Raw genomic sequence first — 20,843 nt, 5'->3', positions numbered from 1 at the left:
ACAGGTCACCTGACCTGTATGCCTTTGGACCGTATGGGAGGAACTACAATAAGGAATGTAGAAATGAGCAATAAATAAGTGCTTTTCAGCTGTGTTTTATGTAATTGTTTGCTCCCCAATCATGCCTTCGATTAGTTTGATTGAATGTACAGCAGCATTTTGAACACATGGTCTAAAACATGATTTCTTTCTAAAAGAAATCATGTTCTTTTCTATTTTTTTTCTATTTAGTTTAATATGAATATATTACATACGAATCACGGCGCGCATTGCGCCACCCCGCCAGCAGGGGGCAGACACGCTCCCCAACACCCGACGGACATCAGCAGAGGCCAGAAGAAGAATTAGTGTAACTACGGCGGCATCTCACACGTCAGTTGCTCGTTCATTGATGCTCACGGAGATATGAATCGATCAGAAAATCAGAGAGCTTTATTAATCCTGAAGGAACTTGCTTGAATATGCTGCTGGCGATTCCTGGACTGCCCTTTGGTGTTCACCCGCTTCTGCTTTTCGGATTTGACGCTTTTTCTACTCCCGTGAGGAACACCACCCGGTAGGACAGGTCCCACTCTGTTTCTGGAGTCTGAAAGCCCCCCCCCGCCCCGTCAAGAAGCCTCGACCCTGAACGTGAACCCCGCTGCGCAGGTCACAGAACTCATTCAAAAAGCTGCTGATTGGACATGTTTTAATCAACGCCAATGGATGCACCAGAAGTTTACTTGAAAATAATTATGCGTATAATACCAAAAACACAAGACATTTCAGTCTATTTAACCTTAGTCTAGCTTCACTCTGCTGCCTCGCTGCAGTAGCCCAATCTACTGTGGAACACTCGGTCGATTGTCACTACTACTACTTCTCTTATATGTCAAGGAATCTGTTGTGTTGTAATGTAACTTAGACACTAAATAGGTCCCCAGTGGTTCTACGCTTACATCTACCACATTACCTTCTTAAACTGGCCCGGTTGAAAGCTCTGGTTGAAAGTTGGACATACAGACACATCATACATGGTTGCTAAAGTATGCAAATAAAGACCAAACAGGCTGTCTGTAAAAGAGAAAAGGGAAGGGTTTATGTTACATGGGCAGTTCTCATCGTTTCAGACCTGAGCACAGTAGGCTGGAGGAGCTGTAATGGCTTCCAGGATAGTACTGCTTCTTCAGCCCCTCCTATCCTTTTGCCAAGATCATTCTTGCATAAGTATATATATATATATATTTATCTACGGTCTACAGTCCCTTGATGGTATTTTCTATCATTTAGGCTCCAGCGTAGCATCCAGACGTCGCTGCCGGTGTCTGTGTGGGTGTGCGTGAGTTGAAGGAGGCAGGTTGTTGGGGCTGTGCGTTTGTGAGTAATGGTCCAGCTCTTACTTCTCATCCTCATCTCCCTCGCTCATGCTGCTGATGGAGGCAGAGGCACCTTTGGGCGAGGAGGGGGGTGAGTTTCGGGCGCTGGCCCAGCGGGAGGGTGGAGAGGGTGACCGGGATGGAGAGACCTCCCGTGTGGGGCTGCTGCTCGGGGAGCTGCGGGGAGAAAATGCCTGGATCATACGCCCACTGCGCTCTTGGAACATTTGCTTCTGCGAAAAGAACAAAAAAAAAAAAAAAAGAAACGAAGGATGACATGTAAGGCCTTTACTTTACAATAAAACATCCAAAGCAAATACTGAATATTTGTGTGTGTGCATCTGTTTTATGTGCATACATCTTAGCAGGGTCCAAACGACCTTGAAAAAATAACACTTTAATGCAGTGGTTCTCAACCTGTACACAATGAGTACCACCTCTGAAATTATGAGGCTGTCTGAGTACCACCATTTTATCCAGAATTACAACCAGTACCCAAGGCCTATTACATTATTGCCCCAATATCAATACTGCACTCAAACACACAACAAGTGAAATTATTAAGAACAAGCGGGATGAGGAGGAGAGCGGCTTATAGAAGTGAGCAGGCATTTGCGGAAATTACATCATCAACACTTCCTGTTTGAAGGCATGTTGGAAAAATTCATCTGTGCTCATCAAATCACAGAGCAACTGCAACGCTTCAAATGTCTGGAAGCCATGAAGGTCTGTGGAGTTACTTTTTTAGGGGAGGGGTCGGAAATTCTCCTGCCGGTAAAAAGCATGAGGAAAGGGGAGGTAACCTTTCCCCTTATGATGACATGAGGAAAAATTCCAGATCCAACCGTCTCGGCTGCCGCTCTCTGAACGGCAAAGCAGAATGGCCAAGGCGCTCTTTATACATATAACCATTTCTAGTGAAAATTTCAAAAAAGTTGTTATTTAATTACAAATCCTGTATAAATGTACTTTACTAGTATTATTTGTGTGTGTGTGTGTGTGTGACTGTACAGTCATGTTTCTGTGTATCTTTGCCAGTAATCTGCTGTTTTTGCAAATCTCGTGCCTTTTAAAGAGCGGATTTACATGCAACATATCTACACCCAGATTAGAGGAGAAAAAGGACTCAGATGCTGTCTAGAAGGCCCTCTGAACAGAATCCCCTCACCCACGGGAGCTTACCCAAGTTCCATCTGGGCCAAACAGTTCCAAGAAGTTCCCGATAAACTCACGGGATTTCTCTTCCCACTTCTGTATCAGGTCCGCGCTCTTTTCCTCGACCCTGTACACAAAGTGCTTGGACTTCTCCTCCACCGTACGAACCTTCTCCTTCATCCGGTCCACCTGATTCTGCAGGCGGTATTTCTTCTCCTGGCAACATGTTGTGATTCACATCACGTCACTGTGGTGTTTATATTGCTTTTACTAATCATATTCTGTCTTTCTGAAGTGCTGTTTTAATCCTAGGCATCACTGAAAGCCTTTATTCTATGAAACTAATAAAATAACTAAACATTAACATAAACTTCGGTGGTAATAGCCTTGTATTCCAGAGCATGACCCTCATTTGCTTTAGGTAGACTGTCCCCATAACGACCGATTGTAAATCACCCTGGATGAGGGCATCTGATAAAACACATGTAGCTTCATTGAGGGCTAATTCCTTCATTATCTGTACATAATCTCAGCTGCCAGTGAAACTTCATAATCTGAGATCTATAATGATGAGCCAACATCAATGAACTTGATTGTACTTACATTGATATAGCTGACATTGAGCTCTTTGGCCGTATAACCTCTCTGCAGGTTGCGTCGGGCGTAGACATCATAGTCCCGAACAATCCGGGTGATGAGGTCAGAGGTAGAAATCCCCTCAGTCCTCTGAGTGGGAACGAACATGCCTGGAAGACACACAAAGCTCTACATGAACACACAAAACTGAATTCAAAAGTTTGATACACAGTGGCCCAGCAAACACAACAATTGTGCATCTCTCATCATTGTGCATCTCTCAATACAATACATTTGACCTCAATGACTGGAAAGGGTTTTGGAGAATGAAAACCCGAAAGTGATTCTTTTGTTTTGTCATTGTGAAGCACAGCAAGTACAGCACATGGTGCATACAACAAAATGTGTCCTCTGCATTTAAACCATCACCATGTAAAAACTTGCCGACTGGGGGAGCAGTCCTCTTTACAAGTCTGCTTCCTTACCCGCTAGGCCATCACTGCCCCATGTGGCCCAAAGTTTAAACGTGTTCATAATGACGTTTAAATCTAGAACAAACTGACATTTTAGAATGCAAATTATGGTTTGTGTGTTGTTTTGTTTGACATATTTCTTAGCATTAGGGAGTGTATGTAATCTTCTTACTATGTTTTATTAGTTTAATGGTTATTACTTTAATGGCTCAAAGTTTTGTATGCTTCCTTTTTAAGCATCTACTTTAATTTCAGCCTGTACATTATTGCTACAAAATCATTTTATGTGCATCACCCAATAGCAATAATGTAACTTTAGTGCAGTATCTAAACTCAAATGGCATATTATTTTAAATGAAAATTATAATGTGCTGCCACAGACCTCATAGAGCAATGGTACTAAGCTAAATAATAACAAACTGTAAAGATGCAAATATCACAGCAGGCGGAACTTTGACACAAGAAGACCTGAGGCCTGAGGTTATCAATGTGGGGAATGACAGTATTTTGGACTTTGCTAGAATAATCCCAGTTATTCCTTTCATGTGCCAGCATTAGGATGTTTGGAGATATTGGAATCTCTTAAATTAGTGCAATGTGGGGGGACCCTGAAAGGCAAAGGGGTCTTATGTAAATGAACTTCCTCTCACCAGCCTCCTTAATGTGCTTGTACACGTCTTCAGTACCTGCTGAGGAGTATGGGATGTCATCATGGGCCACAAAGTCGATCTGAAATGTTGACATATTTTCTCGATGAGACACATTAATTATAACTGAGAGACACTGATCTCCTCCCAGCTGCTGGACAGACCTTGTGTTTCTCCAGAAACTCTGCGGTGAGAGTCCAGGGTGCATCTCGCACCACCTCGTCCACGTAGCGACAGTGCCTCAGTGCCTCGTACCGCTCATCCTCCGTCATTACTGTGAAGCCCTTGTATTTATGGGTGAGTTCATCGCTACACACTGAAACACACAAAGAAATCTATACTTTACCCATTACAATGGGTTTCAAAACCTTTGCAAACAAATAGATGAGCAAATGGGACTGTACATTTATAGAAAAGGTCAAAAACATTCTTTGTGACATTAATAATTAATTCGTTTATTACAATTAATGTCAGTATGTATGTATTTGCCTGAATATATATATATGAATGTGATGAGGAATGCATACCTCCAACTATTAGGTATGAGTTGGGAAAGAGGTTCTTGGCTTGCATCAATGCACGGGCGTGGCCCGAGTGGAAAAGATCAAAGATCCCATCAGCATACACCCGCACTGGCCTGTCCACTGCAGAAACAAAAAAAAAAACCTCAGTTGTCTCAAGATAACAGTGTCTCAAGATAACCCACCGATTCACTCCAATAAATGTCCATTATCTCTAGGCTTATGGCAATTTGAAAATAAAGAGTAGCTCTTTGACTGTTTTACTAAAATGTGGAAGTGAAAATGGAAAATCTGACTGACCGGGTGTGCCATGTTTAGCCTGTTCGATGGTCAGTTTCTCATGAGGGGCCCGACAGTCGCAGCTCGTATCCTGCATAAATATCGCTGGCTCGGTCAGAGTCTGTGTGTAAAGGAGGAGAAATAAAGAAAACTCTGAGGGGAAGTGTGCCAAGCATGAATCACGGCGTCAAAAGCTGATTAAATTGTCCTTCACGTTTGTAAGGTCGTGTATGACAAACATGACATAAACACTGAATATGTAACAGTGACCCAAGCGAGCTACTGTGAACTAAACATTAAACTCATTAAAGCAGAAGAAATAAACCAGCAGGAATATTTGATTTATGGGATGTTTCCTCACATCTCATTAATCTCATAAATCCATTAATGTCAAGGTAATGTTACAGCTTTTGTTTTTGCATTTTTTGCATCTACCATACCTTATTATGTATAGTGTTTACAGAGGATCTAGAATTCATTTTTAATTGGGTAAAGTCATAGTGCTCATGAACCCTCACATTTGTCTTAAAATGAAGACTGTATAGAAGCTACAAGTTTAGATGATGTTTGGACTTGATAACATAGAATCGATGGATTTAATTGATGGACAGCTTCTAAATTGCACTTATTGTCACCTGTCAATAAAGACCGGGTGGGATCAAGAAATCAATGCCACTTTCAGGCAAAACGCAACATAGACATAGACTTGGATCATATTTGTTTCTGTGGGATTAACTGGTTTAAATGCAGAGGACACATCTTGTTCTATGCACCATGTGCTGTGCTTGACAATGACAAAACAAAAGAATCACTTTCGGGTGTTCAATCCATCATGTCTGACTGTGCATGTACATCTTGAAATGTTCTTATAATATGTTTTGGAAAAGCATTGTGCGAATATCAATATGTCTTTAGAAAGGTCATAAAGTGCATTGGGGCTTCTCACGGCACACCGAAATTGAGTAAGCCACGCCTGTCTCACAAAGTCGCTAAAATACATGCAAAACATGGGACTAATAGAACACGCATCCTTTGTTGCTTTCAAAAGGTAGATTAATGGTACATTTCAAACAGGACATACAGTTTCGCTTAAAATTCGCCCTGATTGCCATTAAAATTGGTGACCATCTGTCTACATAGGAAATGCACAGTAAGAATCCCGTTTGACCTCTATAACAGCATGAATCCCCACTGTGACACACACACACGTTGTGTAATATTCCTGGCAAAGTCAGATCTGGTATAGAAGATAGAAGGAGAGCGGCTGTTCTCTGAAGACTGATCGCCATGGTAGCAATACGGATTTAAAACAGGCCTACGGATGAAAACCCATTCCCATGGCAACAGGGCTACCGCACACAGAAAGGATGCTAAAGACCTTTCCCAGAATTCAACACAGGGTAAAGAGGAGGAGCAGACGGACGCGCCGTGTTAAACGACCAGCCTAGGGGTGGGTGCGCTCCCCGAGGACGCCGACTGAAGCGCACGACATCTGGCTCGTACAGGGGGATTAACAAGCCAGCAGCAGTGACATCGGCCCTCTCAGCACATCACAACAACTCATGCACAGGATCCAGGGGAGCTGACTGGTGCAGGCGTTGCCCCTTCCTCATCCCAGCAAGTACGCTTCTTTGTTTTAGGAGATGGTTCCTTTCTCCTTCAGCAAGTGCACACAGCTCCACCTCCACCACCCCCTGCTTCCCACCACAGCATCACTCCAGGATAAGAGGATGAAGGACAAACGCGTTTCATAACACCAGGTCTTCTCCTCTCATTCACACACACGCACAGAGAAACCCTCAACAAAGCCGGGCGTTCCTCACCGTTCGCGGCTGGGGACAAGTGTGTTCTAGTTCCTCCATCTTTCCTGGAGGCTCATGGGAGAAGGCCACTGGTTCACCTGTCTGTGACTCAGCATCAGTAGCGGTGGCGCGTCTCCCACCGGCTGCTTTGAGGAGCGGCCGTCAACTCCCGCACTCCGCTGAGCCCGGCCCGTGCCCCCGCCCACAGTCCTCCTCACGTCCTCGTCGCCGCCGCCCCTTCTCGCCCCTCCCCGGCGCCCATACTCCCCGTCCTGTCTGCGGAGAGACGGCAGCCGAGCGGACTGCGCGCACCCTCCGTTCGCCATGCTGACGACAGCGCTGGCGCGGGCTGTGGTTGGCCAGCGGGGAGCCAATCAGCTCCTTGAGCCCGCCTATCTACTTTACATGCAAAGAGGTGATTGGCTGCTCCCTCTGTAGCGCCACCGAGGTGAAAACATCCCTGAGCATCTTAGCACATCTTCGTTATGGCCTGATATCCCACAAAGTTAAGAGATAATTCTGTGGGATACCCGCTTAAATATAATTTAAATATCCGCTTAAATATTTTTTAAATACGCGGCTGTGTTTCCGTGCACAAAGTTTGCATTCGGTTGGACAATAATTTAATATGTACAGTATATTGTAATTAGAATGCATTACTCTGCCAAACATTTCTACCCAGCAGCAAAGGGCAAACATTACAACAAGCAACTTAACACAATAGCCAATAGGCCACATTTCCCTTCAAATCTGGTCAAAGGCAGCAACGGACCACACATATCAGACCTACATCACAACATATCAAATGACAAATGTACCGTATGTGGTCTTCTTATTTTGTCCGTCGCCCTCATAGGTGACCCAGCAATTAGTTTTTCTTTTTTTCCTGTTTTGAAATCTACTGAGGCAGATTACTGTGAGCTGCTGGCCACGGCTGACGGGAGTGTAGTGTGTGATGGGAGTGTGTGCCGTACAGACTGTCCCACTGGGTCCCGCTCCAAGTAGACAGGCTATTGTTCTGAATCCAAGGATTCGCAAAGACAGTATGCTTATGATATGGTAAATAGGGCACCATCTGTTTCTGAACAAAGACTCTACACAAAACGGACACTTGTTCATGGCATACAAAAGTTGTAGTAATATCAAACAACGTAGCAATAACCACGTTCATCATGATTCGAATTTTAGAGACAACCGTCCATCTTGATCTTTTTACTTAGTGTATTTGATTTTTTTATTCAATTTGGTTAATTACATCAAGTTATGTATGAGTTGCTTTAAGGACCCCAGAAATAATGTTTTAAAGCGTGAAAATAGCCAAATCCTTCATAAGGAGAGGGTAAATTCTCACAGATATTTCAACAGTTTTGTAAATGTCATCTGAAAAACACTTGTTTCTACTTTGGTTTTTAGTTCAGTTTGAGCCCTGTCAGGACATTCATGTTGTGGTTTCGCCTGTTTTTGTCTTGCTTTTATTTTCTGTAATGTTATTTGGACAGTTCACTGCGTAAAAAGGTACATTTGCCACTATTGGCTCCGCGTCAGCGGTACATACCCGTGTCCGCTACCAGGAGCTGCATCGCCACCTGACTGTACATTGAAATATCGGATTCGATTGGTTGCCATTTCGACGCGTCACTTCCGGCGTATGAGTTTCCCCGGGAAAGCGCTTTGGCGCGGAATCTGTTGTTTTCCCCCGAGCCGCACTGAGCCGGACGTGGTGAAATAGTTTTTAGCTGCAGAACACGCGATGGCCCCGGTGTCTAACTCCGACAAGGACGCGAACAACGCGGACGGCGGTGAGTGTCCGTTCCAGCGCGGTGCGTGGTGCGCGTCGCCCGGTTCGGGTCGAGATGTTAGCCTCCTGTGCTAACGCCGGACCAAAAATATCCAAAAAAAAGTTGTAGAGCCGCTTATAGAGATTTCTGGATGGTTTTGTGAATGAAATCTACATCTCAACGATACAATAGTTTTCACTTAATCATAATACTGTGAGAACACAGTGAGTCGTTTGAATTAGGCATTCATATATAATACTTAATGTAAATGTAATGCTTGCATCCGTAGAAGCACCTTGTCCGTGACGTTTCAGTTTGAGCAAAATGTGCCATTCAGCTGTCAAGAAAGTAAACACACGTGCCTTCATGCAGATGTTGGGGATGCCTGTGGTCTTGCTGCCACCCGCTCCAGAAGAGAGAAGAAGGAGAAGGTTGGACGCAAGTCTGCTTTGGAGCAGCTTAAAAGAGCCAAAAAGGGCGAGAAACTCAAATATGAGGTGAGTGATTACATGGGCTGTTGCACATGTATTCATCTTAAACATCCCTGCTGTTTTATTTTTCTGCGTCTTTGTGGACAAAGTGGCATCCTAAGTTTGCATGTTGACAGGTGGAAGAATTTTCCAGTGTGTATGAAGAGGTGGATGAAGAGCAGTACTCTAAAATGGTCCGTGACCGGCAGGAAGATGACTGGATCATTGATGATGGTAAAAAAAAAAAAAAATACAGAGCATTAGATTGTTAATAATTCTTACTTGTCGTGTACAGGGCTCTCACCTTTCTGCTAATTCTTTATTTAACTTAATATGCCTGACTTCCTTTATTGTCCGCCCAGATGGAACAGGCTACGTGGAGGATGGGAGGGAGATCTTTGATGAAGATCTGGAAGAAGACGTTTCAGATAAAGGTCCAAAAGGTAAATAGTTAATAGGAAAACATGGTAGGTGGGTAGGTTAGGGCTAACACAATAATAGGTTCATAACATAAATTAAAGTAAGTGTGACAGTACTGTATAACTAGTGGTAATACCCGCAGACAATGCTTTTGTTCTGCACCATCTTGGCATCATAAACATTGTCATTCCATTGTTATGTGGCACAATGAGTTTGCGCATAGTTTCCGTAGATGTTTACATAGATGTACAATATGCTTTAAAAGTGCAGTTTTTACATAGTGTCTGCGTGGAAAGCAGGTGGAAAACGAGGTGATGGCAAGGACAAGAAGAATGTTAAGAAAGTGGTTGTGTCCAAACCCAATAGCATCAAGAGTCTGTTCATGAACAGTAATGTGAAGAAACCTGCAGAGGTAAATTATAAACAAGACCTTTATTTAAATAAACATTCAAAGCATTACATGAATCAAACAAGCTTACATTATTCATTTAATATGTTATGTTTCTGCCTGTTGGAATTTTAGAAAGATGTAGATCTTTCTAAAGATGATCTGCTTGGTGACATTCTGCAAGATCTGCACTCTGAGGTAGGCTTTTGGTACAAAACACAACTCTACAGTAATATAGATTAATGTGGTCCTACAGTCTTTAAATGCATCCCTTAAATCTTCCAGAAACCTGTTATTTTCACACCTCCACCCATCGTTACATTGAAGAAGAAGAGATCTGTGGGATCCACGATGAACCCATTTTCTGTCAAACCACAAACTCAAAAGGTTTCTGCCCTATTTCAGCTCTGTTGTCCAGTGTGCCTCATGGGACTGTTACCGCCTCATGTTAATTGACTGGATGCTAATTTGTTCTGTAGGATGCTTCTCCAGCTCTGGGGTCAAAGGCTATTGTCCGGCCATCACCAGCAGAACCTCCAGCTAGAGCTGTTTCTCGACCCTTGTCCTCAAAACCAATCCCTGCAGTCAAGAAAGTGAAAGTGGAGGAACCTGAGGAAGGTATGGATCTCGGGACACCTTAGCGAAATGGTTGTGTAAGTCCTGCCTAACTTGTCCTTTGAGAAATACATCTGTGTGTTAATGGAACCGTTTTTCAGAGGAAGAGACGCTCCACTTGGATGAGGTGGACTTTGACGAGCCTATGGATGTGGGTGATGAGCAGAATGAGGAAGTGGCTGTTAAAGTAGAGCCTGACCCAGAGACCACACCAACAGTCAAAGAGGAGCCTAAGCCTGAACATGATGCAGCATTAATGTGAGTCTTTCAGTGAGAAATGCTGTGAAAGTTTATAGAATAAAAGACAGATTAGGCTTCTTTATCATATAGACTTCTGTTCTTGGTTTTACGTGGTTTTATGTTCTTTGCCTTTATTTCAAGGTCCGACCTGCTATTTTGATTACAGTTAATTTTCTAAGGATGCTGTATTACCGTTTAGATAGATCAGCCTTCAGATTACTGGACTTACTCTGGTCCTTGCAGGAGACCGTTACTTTGCATTAAAACGAGTGGGCTACTTATTTTTAAGATCTGGTTTGATGGGAGGTTCCTGCTGGCAGAGTGTGGAGGAAGATGTGGTGAATGAGGCTCCAGTGGATGTACAGGTGGACTCCAGTCGTCTCCCCATGGTGGAGGGTCCTGATGGAGAAATGGTGTTCCGCTTCTACTGGCTTGATGCTTTTGAGGACCAGTTCAGTCAGCCAGGTCAGTCATCATCTTCTGCTCATTGGAAAAGTGAACATCTGCTTTATTAAACATCATTGAGCAAATAACCCACAAATGAAGTCTGAATATTTTGTAATATTAATGTTTATTAAATGTTCTGTTCTGTCTAACACTCTGGTGTACAATACGATGCTTAAAATATCTCACTCTATAGTTCCAGTAGGATCCATAGTACTGTGGCCTTTTGTATCTGCTGCAGGTGTGGTGTTCCTGTTTGGTAAGGTCTGGATTGAGTTGGCTAAAGCCCACGTCAGCTGCTGTGTGGCTGTAAAGAACATTGAAAGGACAATATATATCCTTCCCCGTGAGCATGTGAGTGGTGTGACCAATTTCAGTAATGGCTCATTCATATTTGAGCAAATGAAGACCTCAACACAGAATTCTTTCTTCGATAGAAAATGAACATGCCAAGTGGCCAGCAGACTGACTCCCCTGTAAGCATGATGGATGTTTATGAGGAGTTCAATAGCCTGTCAGAGAAATTCAAGATTATGAAGTTCAAATCCAAGGTTTGGATTTGTTTTTGTAACAATGTACCTCTTTATCTTAAAGTAATTATTCTTATGGCACTATAATCTGACCATTCTTATGTCAGAAAGTAGAGAAGAACTATGCCTTTGAGATTCCAGATGTGCCCACACAGAGCGAGTATCTTGAAGTGCGGTATTCTGTAAGTATGATGCACTTTTATACTGTAGTTTCATACATTGTGCACTGCATACTAAAATTTTATTAAAACAACTTCACCCAGGCTGAGATGCCCCAGCTGCCCTCAGACCTAAAAGGGTCTACATTTTCTCATGTCTTTGGCACAAACACGTCCAGCCTTGAGCTCTTTCTCCTCAGCAGGAAGATCCGTGGACCCTGTTGGCTTGACATTAAGACTCCACGTATGGCTTTACACACTTACATGCTATGACAGTTAAATTATATTTTAGCTTTAGATTGTTTAGCTTTATTGTTTAAAAGTGCAGAGAGTTCCTTGTGCAAAATCTTTTTTCAAAGCTCTCATTTCAAAACATTTTAAATTTCATTACATTCTCCCATTTCTAAATTTTTTGCAGAGTTGAGCAGTCAACCCATAAGTTGGTGTAAGGTGGAGGCATCTGTGCTGAAGAGTGACCTGATCACTGTGGTCAAAGACCTGCCCCCACCCCCACTGGTGGTCATGTCAGTTAGTCTAAAGACTGTGCAGAACCCAAAGACACACCACAATGAGGTGACTGTAACACTTTACCTAACCCTAACCCCAAAAATTATATCTTAACATAGTTATTATGGTAGTTATAGGAATATCTCCTTAACCATACCCCTCCTAGGTTGTGTCCTTGGCTGCTCTCATTCATCACAAATTTCCATTGGATAAGGCCCCACCCCGACCCCCATTCCAGAACCACTTCTGTGGTGAGTGATTTTTTTTTTCCTGATTGTCATTTGCACTAAGAGACTGCTATTTATTTTACTGCATATTAAGTTATAATATTCTTTCCCCAGTTGTGAGCAAACCCAATGACTGCATCTTTCCATATGACTTCCAAGAAGCCCTCAAGAAAAAGGTACGTTAAAAAACTAATGATACGTTGTGACCTCCCAATTAATGTTTTCTTGCTCATAGTTCCTTTTGGTTTTAGAATGGAAAGGTGGAGGTTGCAGCCACAGAACGGACTTTGCTGGGCTTCTTCTTGGCCAAGATGCATAAAATTGACCCTGATGTTTTAGTTGTGAGTATGGTTATTAAACTCTAGTGCTCTAAATTGCTGTAAACGACAAGTTAATCTTCCTGATTAACAGTATCTTGTTTTTCTGTCTTTGAGGGCCATGACATATTTGGATTTGACTTGGAAGTGCTGCTTCAGAGGATCAGTGTATGTAAGGTGCCTCACTGGTCCAAGATTGGAAGGTTACGGCGTTCCAACATGCCCAAATTGGGGGTGAGTCCAAGTCTTTGTAATACATAGAATTCTGCCTTTGTTTTACCTTGTGACTTGGTTTGCATATGTTTCCTTGTATATGCTTGTAGGGTCGCAGTGGCTTTGCAGAAAAAAGCGCCACCTGTGGGCGGCTGGTGTGTGATGTGGAAATCTCAGCGAAAGAATTGATTCGCTGTAAAAGTTACCATCTGTCTGAGCTGGTGGCCCAGGTTCTGAAGACTGAGCGTGCTGTGATCCCTCAGGAGAACATCAGGAACTTGTATTGGTTAGTCTGGAAAATTTATCATTAAGCCTCAAAGGCTTTGAAACTAGGGCTGGGCAAAACACAGAAAAGAAATGGATTTAAGAGCCCCTCAGAACCACATTAACATTTCAGTATAAAAATAGTTTTGACCATGAAATGGTATATCTGCACTAGCTGATCTCTTTTTCGGGGAAAATAGTCATATTGCATGCAAATTAAATTGCCCGCCCCTTACAGATTGCACTCTGATTAGTGCCATCAGGCTTTCCCTGCTTCTTCTGCCATTTACCCCCTTGGTTAATGGCTAATTATGTTATGCTTCTCGTTTCAGTGACTCCCCTCACCTGCTCTACCTACTGGAGTTCACATGGACAGATGCAAGATTGATCCTGCAGCTCATGTGTGAGCTGAACGTTCTGCCCCTGGCCTTGCAGATCACTAACATTGCTGGCAATGTCATGGTGAGCAAAGAGATGCTTCTGTTAGGTAGTATTATTGTTTGGCTGACAACCTCTATATGAGGCCTATCTCATATAGAGGGAATTTAATGGGATTTTATTTGTTCGCATATATGCTTTATCATACATCTTTACCATGGTAACACTTTTTATCCATCTTACACGTGTGCCTTAAATGTTATTGCTCCACGTTCTTGCTCTGCCAACAGTCTCGAACTCTGATGGGTGGGCGTGCTGAGAGGAACGAATACCTTCTCCTCCATGCCTTCCATGAAAAGAACTACATTGTTCCTGACAAGAAGTTTTTTAAGAAAACTCAGCAGGACTTGGTATGGTCAAGATTACTGACAGAGATTTCCCCTTTTGTTTTATATTTTAATTCAGATTCTGTGTTTGTTTCTGTAATGGCAGGCTGAGGACGATGAAGATTTAGACATGGGTAAAGGGAAGTCTAAGAAGGTGAGGAAAAAGGCTGCATATGCTGGAGGACTGGTGTTGGATCCAAAAGTGGGTAAGTGACGTTCCTCAAGTCCACATCCGCGCATTGCAGTGTCTGCAATGTGAGTAAATAAAATAATAAAGCTCTTTTATATAATAAAATTGAATTATTGAGGAAGTGGCCTTAAGAATCAATAAAACTGAAATAAATTATAGCTGAATTTTACACAGAAGTCAGTATTGAAATTAGTTTTTTCGTGCATGTACAAGTACGTGCATTGTGCTCTTTTGTACATGTTTTAGTCTATGTTCTACTGTATGTGTATTGTTTGTTCTAACTATCTTGTGTTTTGTGTTGTTTACCGTCAGGTTTCTATGATAAGTTTATTCTGCTCCTGGACTTCAACAGCCTGTACCCATCCATCATTCAAGAGTTCAACATTTGCTTCACCACAGTTCAGAGAGAGTCCCCTGGCACACACAAAAAAGCTGAGGTGTGGATTTCAGAGCAAATGTATATATTTGAGCTGACTACAGGATGATTGAGTCAGCTCGATTAAATAAAATACAGTGTTTGTTGTTGCAAGTTGTCCCTCTTCAAAAGATGAGGTCTGTAATTTTCATCATAGGTACACTTGAACAGTCAGACACAGAATGTAAAAAAAATCTAGGAAATCACATTGTATGATTTATATATATATGTGTGTGTGTGTGTGTCTCCATACTGTTAATAAACTTACTTTATGAATGAAGCTTGCTTTAATTGTTACTCTAATTCCAGGACGATGGTCCAGATGAGATTCCTCAGCTCCCAGATCCAGACTTGGACATGGGAGTTCTGCCCAAAGAGATCCGAAAGTTGGTTGAACGCCGACGTCAGGTCAAGCAACTGATGAAACAGCCAGATCTCAACCCCGACTTGCTACTCCAGGTCAGTGCAAGTCCTACCTTTGCTCAAAGATGAACCGTCACCACAGTCTGAGTTCAAGAGTGCTCTGGAGCAGGTTTTCATCCAGGATGTCTCTGTTCATTGCGGCAGTCATCTTTTCCTTTATCCTGACTAGTCTCCCAGTTCCTGGAACAGAGAGTCCTTCAGGCAAACTCCAGCCATGTGCTTTTTACTAAGGAGTGGCTTCCACTGGGCCAGTCTACCATACAGGCCTGATGAATTGATGCAGAGATGGTTTTCCTTCTAGAAAGTTCTCTTCTGTCCACAGAGGACCTCTGAAGCTCTTACAGAGTGACCATGGGGTACTTAGTTGCCTTCCTGACCTAAGGCCCTTCTCCCCTGTTTGGTGGCTGGCCAGCTCTAGGAAGAGTCCTAGTAGTTGTGTCCAATCAAGCTGCAGAAACATCTCAAGGATGATCAGGGTAAACAGGGTGCACTTGGGCTCAATTTTGAGCTTCATGAGAAAGGCTGTGAATATTTGTCGTTTGTCAGTGTTTTTATTTAAAAAAATTGCCAAAACCTTTTTCACACAGAAAAAGTGGTGCACTGTGAATGCTTTCCGGATGCATTATATGCTGGACTGATGATCCTTATCGGTTTCATTTGTAAACCTATTTCAATAATAATAACATTGTATATGGTTAGTGCTGCAGCATCTACCTTTTGCATGCTCTTATTATTGTTCATTTGGTCTTTCCTGCAGTATGACATCAGACAGAAGGCTCTGAAGCTCACGGCTAACAGCATGTATGGATGCTTGGGTTTTTCCTACAGCCGATTCTATGCCAAGCCGCTGGCAGCCCTTGTTACCCACCAAGGCCGGGAGGTATGTGACACACTTTTTTTTCTTTCTTTCTTTCTCACTCTTGTCAGTGGGAGAACAACAGTGAGGCTGTTCTTGCGTGAAAATGTCACCTGCACAACTTCCACAACCTTCTTATTAGCCAGAAGAGGGCACCCTAAGACCGGTTCAACTCTCTTAAAAGTCTGCCGTTTTTCATTTAGTGAATAGGGATATTTTTCCCCTCCTTTTGTGTGACAATTGTTAACCAACAGCTCTGTGCTCACCTGTTCATTTGTTCTTTTATTCTGCAAAATGATGTCTCATTGACTTGATTGCCGGCTTGCTGCTCTTGCCTTAAACGGGGGCCAGGCTTTGAGTGTCGGTGGGGTTGCTGTAACATAAACCGGCGCACGTTCGTGTTCATTTAATCACCCTCTCTTCTACTCCAACAATACAGCACAGTGGAGCATGGCATTATTCAGCTGGGAGGCAGCCATTAATTACGCTCCCTTTACATTTCCCCGGTGCGCCTTCTGCAGGTCACAGTTCCCCTGTGTGTGTGTGTCTGTGAGAGCGATTTCTACCGCATGAGTCTCGTACGTGGGCAATCAAAGCCCTGATACACCCTTGCGTTGAAATGAATGTGAATTTGAGTTTGCTGCTTGCTGCAGGGGCTTGAGCAAGACTTTGTCCCTGGGGTCTTGCTTGTGTTGCTGGCACATCTCACAACATCATGCACAAAGAACGCTAAGCTTTATTTCCGCTTATTCCCACTCTTGTTTATATGTGCGCATGTAAGAACCGAACATGCCTAAGTGCATGACTTGCAGCGATGGCAGGCAGTGTGCATGAATCGCTGCCCTCACTGGCCTGTATTCGCCCGCGCCGCTTTCGTAATTTTAATCACGTATAACGTTGCCGTTTGTTTTGATTTAGTCTTTATTTATAAGTGGCAGCTATGTGTATACCACAGGTCGATTGCATTTGCGGATATCGTGTTTGCTAGGGTGATGATGAAGCCTCATTTGAATTTTTTTGCTGCTCCGATCTTCAGGTTTCATTCACCCTTGTCCATTGCGCAGCCTAATTGCTTCTGGAAAGCTGATCTTTCCTGGCATCTCCATTGATTCTGAGGCTGCCATGACTACGACTGGGGCATTTCTTGTGCCAACACTTAAGCCATCAAGGTTTCAGGGGCTAGATTTAGGGTTGACCGAGAATGCCATTCTCTTCTTGGTCCATGCATTCTTTAAGCCAGACAGGTAGAGTGACAATTGTGGGCGCCGTTAGTGTGTCACTCGGGTTTTATTGCCCTGTAACCCTCCGTCAGGTGGTGCAGGGCCATGATTGATGGCCGGCCGCTAGTCCCCACATTGTTTCTGGTTGGGCATGTCAGCAGGGAGCGCTTAGCAGGTCAGCTTTATTAGCAGAGCCATGTAACACTTTCTGAGAAGCAGCGTTATCTTAATGCTAACCTGCCACCAGGATGTAAATTCAGTGGGAGGGACGGTAACAGGAACTTACGAAAATGGTACACCTGTAGACCTGTACACACATTAAACATGGTTTAGAGGCAGAGAACCCCAGACTCTTGGCAGAAGTGTTAAAAGAAATATTGACTTTCTACACATTACGCTTTAATAAAAGCAGTGGGATTTTAATAATCATTCTAATACTTTTGCCCTAGTATTTCATCAGGGTAACAAGTCTTAAGCTTTTATTTCATTCTTTCATCTTAGCAAGCTGAACCATTTTTTGTTGAGAAATTACTATAACTATCAGAGATCAATGCTATGTGAAAACGTCCATGTACTTAAATTTAAATAAAGTTTTTTTTTTATTTATTCTACTTTTTTATACTTGAATGTTAACAGGCACTTCAGCAAAGTGTACCTCTCTACTTGTGATGTGACCCCACATCCTCGTAGAATCCCTTCAGCAAATTTAGACTTAATTACGTGGTCTGCTTCTGTAGGGCATATTTAATATAGAATTAAGTATTCGGCGGTATCTGATTGCAGGGGTTGGCGCTCCTGCTTTTTGCCATCTGGAGTTTATTGGTTTGTTTCTTTTGAGGGAGCCAGGGGAAGCCCCCCCCCCTCACCACAGCAAAGGCTGCCGACCGCGGCCCCTTGGCTTTAGCCCTTTAACTAGCCTAGGCAAACAGCCACCCGCTGCTCTTTGACCTTTCCGATGAAACATTTGTTCTGGTGCGAACCCTTAGCTAGCCTGGCATGTGAAGTATTAAGTGGAATAGGGGTTTAGGATTACATACTGAGGGTTCAGGCTTGATTGATGTCCCCTCGTTTTATTTTTGGGCCCTTTTGTGTGCAGGCCAGTATGAAGAGCTCACCCTTAGTGGAGAGGGGGTTAATCTAGTCATGTTTATGACTTCTGTTGGCCAGTACCGCTGATGGCCATGGAACGCTAGTGAGACTGACCTTTGACCTTGCCCTGCCGCCAGCTTTTGACTCCTCCTTTTCTCCTTTTTATTGGTGTTAAAGGTGAGCTAATTCAAAACCCATTATCAGTAAGGTCCTTGTTTAGGAAGGCAAAATATAAAAATCACGCAGTATCTCCCTCCATGACAATCATAGTAATGTTGGTAAAGCATTGGTGTGTATCCATAGTGCGCTCAAATTGTACACAGTTGTCGGAATCACAGGGGTCATTTTTAACCTTCCTGGAATAAGATGTAAGACAGCCCCCTACTTTCCGAGGGGTAGTTCATCAGGCCTGTCGTAACCCGCCGCCCAGCCCACCTGCCTTTGGTTCCAGGATTTACTCCTGATATTGCTGGACTTAACAAATAGTCACAGGGACTGAGGAATATTTTTGGATTTGTGTTTGTGTTAGCCCTGCTGGAGTGGCAGAAGGTTCTCAATTACCCTTCATCATTGCTTCTCGACGTTCCTGGTCCTAGCCGGACACTTAAATGTACATTTTTAAATCTCTCCTCATATAGTTTTGAGTGCTTCATAACATTTGCTCAGTTGGGAATCCGTCGGACAGGATATTCTTTGTAGAGGAGAATGTCTTGGCAGATGTTGTCTACGGATGGCTTTCCGCAGGTCTCAGATGTCCTTGTGTTAGTCGTCTCCAACTCTGCTTATTCACCGCACTTCATATAACACGAATGCTCTTGTTCGGAGGAGCTACACACGCTCCCTGGCATTGCTCCTGGGCAGCGCCCCCCAATATTTGAGAAAAGCACTAATTTAATCTTTACTGGCTAAGGTTTATTGCTGGTCGGATTATTTTAGTACGATATTGTCAATGTGGTGCTCATGTTGCACACACGTGCACACACACACACACACTCACTGGAGATGCAAGCTGCATGTATGTATACATACATGCATGCATGCATGCCAGGCCATTGATGGGATGTAACTAATATATTTACACAGATCAGCAGGGGGCTTACGGAGAACAATGCTCCCAGTTTATTTTTGATGAGTATTTATACAGAGGCGGCAGAGTGAGTCTCATTTGGTGTCATGCTTTGGATGCCGGCGTGGACACTCAAGTGATTTTGGGCGGTTGTGTTAAATCAGAGTGGGATTTGTGGGGATATTTGATCCTCAAGAGCTCAGGCCTCCATGAGCCCACCACTGAGGAATCTGCTGCATGGGCACAGCCTGGCTGTAGTGGACCAACGCTGAAACACCCTTTCCTTGTGATGTCGCCATTATAATTTACCTTTTTCTATATACTGTCGTCACATCAAAAGGTTTCCGACAGGTTATGAGTTTTTAAAACTTCAAGTATCTTCTCAAGTTTGCATGCTAAAGAGCTAGCAGGGGGGTTTGTACCTAATCCGTGCTGTAGCAATGCGGCATACCTCCAGAGGCAATAGCGAGCTACCGGCACATCAAGTCAGTCTGGACGATCAAGAAGTAATTCTGAGATACCAGGATTTCAAACGATGCCCAGAAAAACACCCATAATCTGTACTGCTTTTACCGTGTGTGTGTTTTTAGGTTGTAGCTTGTGTGGTGCAGTTAAAGATGGGATAAATAATGTTCATATTCTATTAGTCATACACCCTAGCCAGTGCCTGGAATGAGTGAAAATAAAACATCTGATGACTCCGGCAGCTCAGATCCGCACGACGGGAAATAAATAACACTTTCTGCACTGCGGGTCCAAATCTGTTGTTGAATACAGAGCGTTAGTGAACACGAGCTGGCATCGGCCATAGATCACGCTTGACAGGCTGTGCAGTTCTGGTTATTTCAGGCCATGGACTGTCATCCACAAAATGCCTTTCAGCAGGATGCTTTTCAAAACAATTGTCACCAGATACGTTCTTTTACAAGGTTTCTGTGCCGCTGCTGGCTTAAAATGCCTGCTCTGATCTCGGCGACTTGGGGGGGGGGGGACTAGAGGGCACCGTTCGAATGCCCTCAGTGGGAGCACATGGTTTGGTGGGGGGGAGGGGGCTGAAGACGTGGCAATATTTAGGGTGGGGGTGGGGGGGTGGGGGGCAGCTGACGCCCATCTACAAGTGGTGCTTTGACCAGCAAGAGCCCCCTGTGCTTTTTAAATGGGATGTGGAAATAAGTGCATGCAGGCCAGCATGTCCATTTGAAATGATGGCATTTGAGTGTGTGGTTTGCGTGTTTATGGGTGGCTATGTCACGTATTGGGCTTATAAATGCTCCCGTAATGCATTACGAAAAGGGTATTTCTAATAAAGGCCCTTGTGACAGTTATTATGAGTGAATGAGGCTGCAGCATCTAAGTTCCTTATGGTTAAAGAGGAGCTATAATGTCTATAAAAGCAATCTGCTTACTGTTTACACATGCGCATATCTGCAGCAGTTGCTGG

At 43.4% G+C, this 20,843-nt stretch overlaps 2 protein-coding genes across 6 annotated transcripts in view; one reads left to right on the top strand and one right to left on the bottom strand.

Annotated features, from left to right (window-relative positions):
* Positions 1-674: 674 nt before the first annotated feature.
* Positions 675-7,111, bottom strand: LOC114767855 (choline-phosphate cytidylyltransferase B). 3 transcript variants are annotated; one of them, XM_028959695.1, is made up of 8 exons: positions 6,830-7,111; positions 5,028-5,127; positions 4,734-4,850; positions 4,371-4,522; positions 4,210-4,288; positions 3,114-3,256; positions 2,588-2,726; positions 675-1,588 (listed from the first exon to the last, which is right to left on the bottom strand). In XM_028959695.1, the coding sequence occupies exons 1-8, from the start codon at positions 6,866-6,868 to the stop codon at positions 1,389-1,391; spliced, it is 969 nt and encodes a 322-aa protein (XP_028815528.1). In that variant the 5' UTR covers positions 6,869-7,111; the 3' UTR covers positions 675-1,388. The 3 variants fall into 3 exon arrangements, with proteins under 3 accessions (XP_028815528.1, XP_028815519.1, XP_028815510.1); XM_028959686.1 differs by having other exon boundaries at positions 2,538-2,726; positions 4,246-4,288; positions 6,830-7,109; XM_028959677.1 differs by having other exon boundaries at positions 2,538-2,726; positions 6,830-7,108.
* A 1,352-nt stretch (positions 7,112-8,463) lies between these two features.
* Positions 8,464-20,843, top strand: part of pola1 (polymerase (DNA directed), alpha 1) — a 42,606-nt gene continuing 30,226 nt past the window's right edge. The window contains exons 1-26 of one of the 3 annotated variants that reach the window (XM_028959653.1): positions 8,464-8,607; positions 8,959-9,083; positions 9,194-9,290; positions 9,419-9,499; positions 9,776-9,888; positions 10,000-10,062; positions 10,150-10,251; positions 10,344-10,482; positions 10,581-10,737; positions 11,009-11,184; positions 11,405-11,517; positions 11,601-11,714; positions 11,801-11,875; positions 11,957-12,095; positions 12,270-12,424; positions 12,525-12,609; positions 12,700-12,761; positions 12,837-12,926; positions 13,020-13,136; positions 13,226-13,401; positions 13,712-13,841; positions 14,048-14,167; positions 14,250-14,349; positions 14,646-14,770; positions 15,058-15,207; positions 15,929-16,051. In XM_028959653.1, the coding sequence (XP_028815486.1) occupies positions 8,559-8,607; positions 8,959-9,083; positions 9,194-9,290; positions 9,419-9,499; positions 9,776-9,888; positions 10,000-10,062; positions 10,150-10,251; positions 10,344-10,482; positions 10,581-10,737; positions 11,009-11,184; positions 11,405-11,517; positions 11,601-11,714; positions 11,801-11,875; positions 11,957-12,095; positions 12,270-12,424; positions 12,525-12,609; positions 12,700-12,761; positions 12,837-12,926; positions 13,020-13,136; positions 13,226-13,401; positions 13,712-13,841; positions 14,048-14,167; positions 14,250-14,349; positions 14,646-14,770; positions 15,058-15,207; positions 15,929-16,051 (2,976 nt within the window). In that variant the 5' untranslated portion in view covers positions 8,464-8,558. Of the gene's footprint in view, positions 8,608-8,958; positions 9,084-9,193; positions 9,291-9,418; positions 9,500-9,757; positions 9,889-9,999; positions 10,063-10,149; positions 10,252-10,343; positions 10,483-10,580; positions 10,738-11,008; positions 11,185-11,404; positions 11,518-11,600; positions 11,715-11,800; positions 11,876-11,956; positions 12,096-12,269; positions 12,425-12,524; positions 12,610-12,699; positions 12,762-12,836; positions 12,927-13,019; positions 13,137-13,225; positions 13,402-13,711; positions 13,842-14,047; positions 14,168-14,249; positions 14,350-14,645; positions 14,771-15,057; positions 15,208-15,928; positions 16,052-20,843 lie in introns of all 3 variants that reach the window. The other 2 variants (XM_028959644.1, XM_028959635.1) reach the window with 2 other exon arrangements.

Source organism: Denticeps clupeoides, chromosome 2 (assembly GCF_900700375.1).
Source record: "Denticeps clupeoides chromosome 2, fDenClu1.1, whole genome shotgun sequence".
Lineage (NCBI taxonomy): Eukaryota > Metazoa > Chordata > Actinopteri > Clupeiformes > Denticipitidae > Denticeps > Denticeps clupeoides.
Note: the sequence above shows the minus strand (reverse complement) of the source record. Positions and strands in the feature narration are given on the sequence as shown.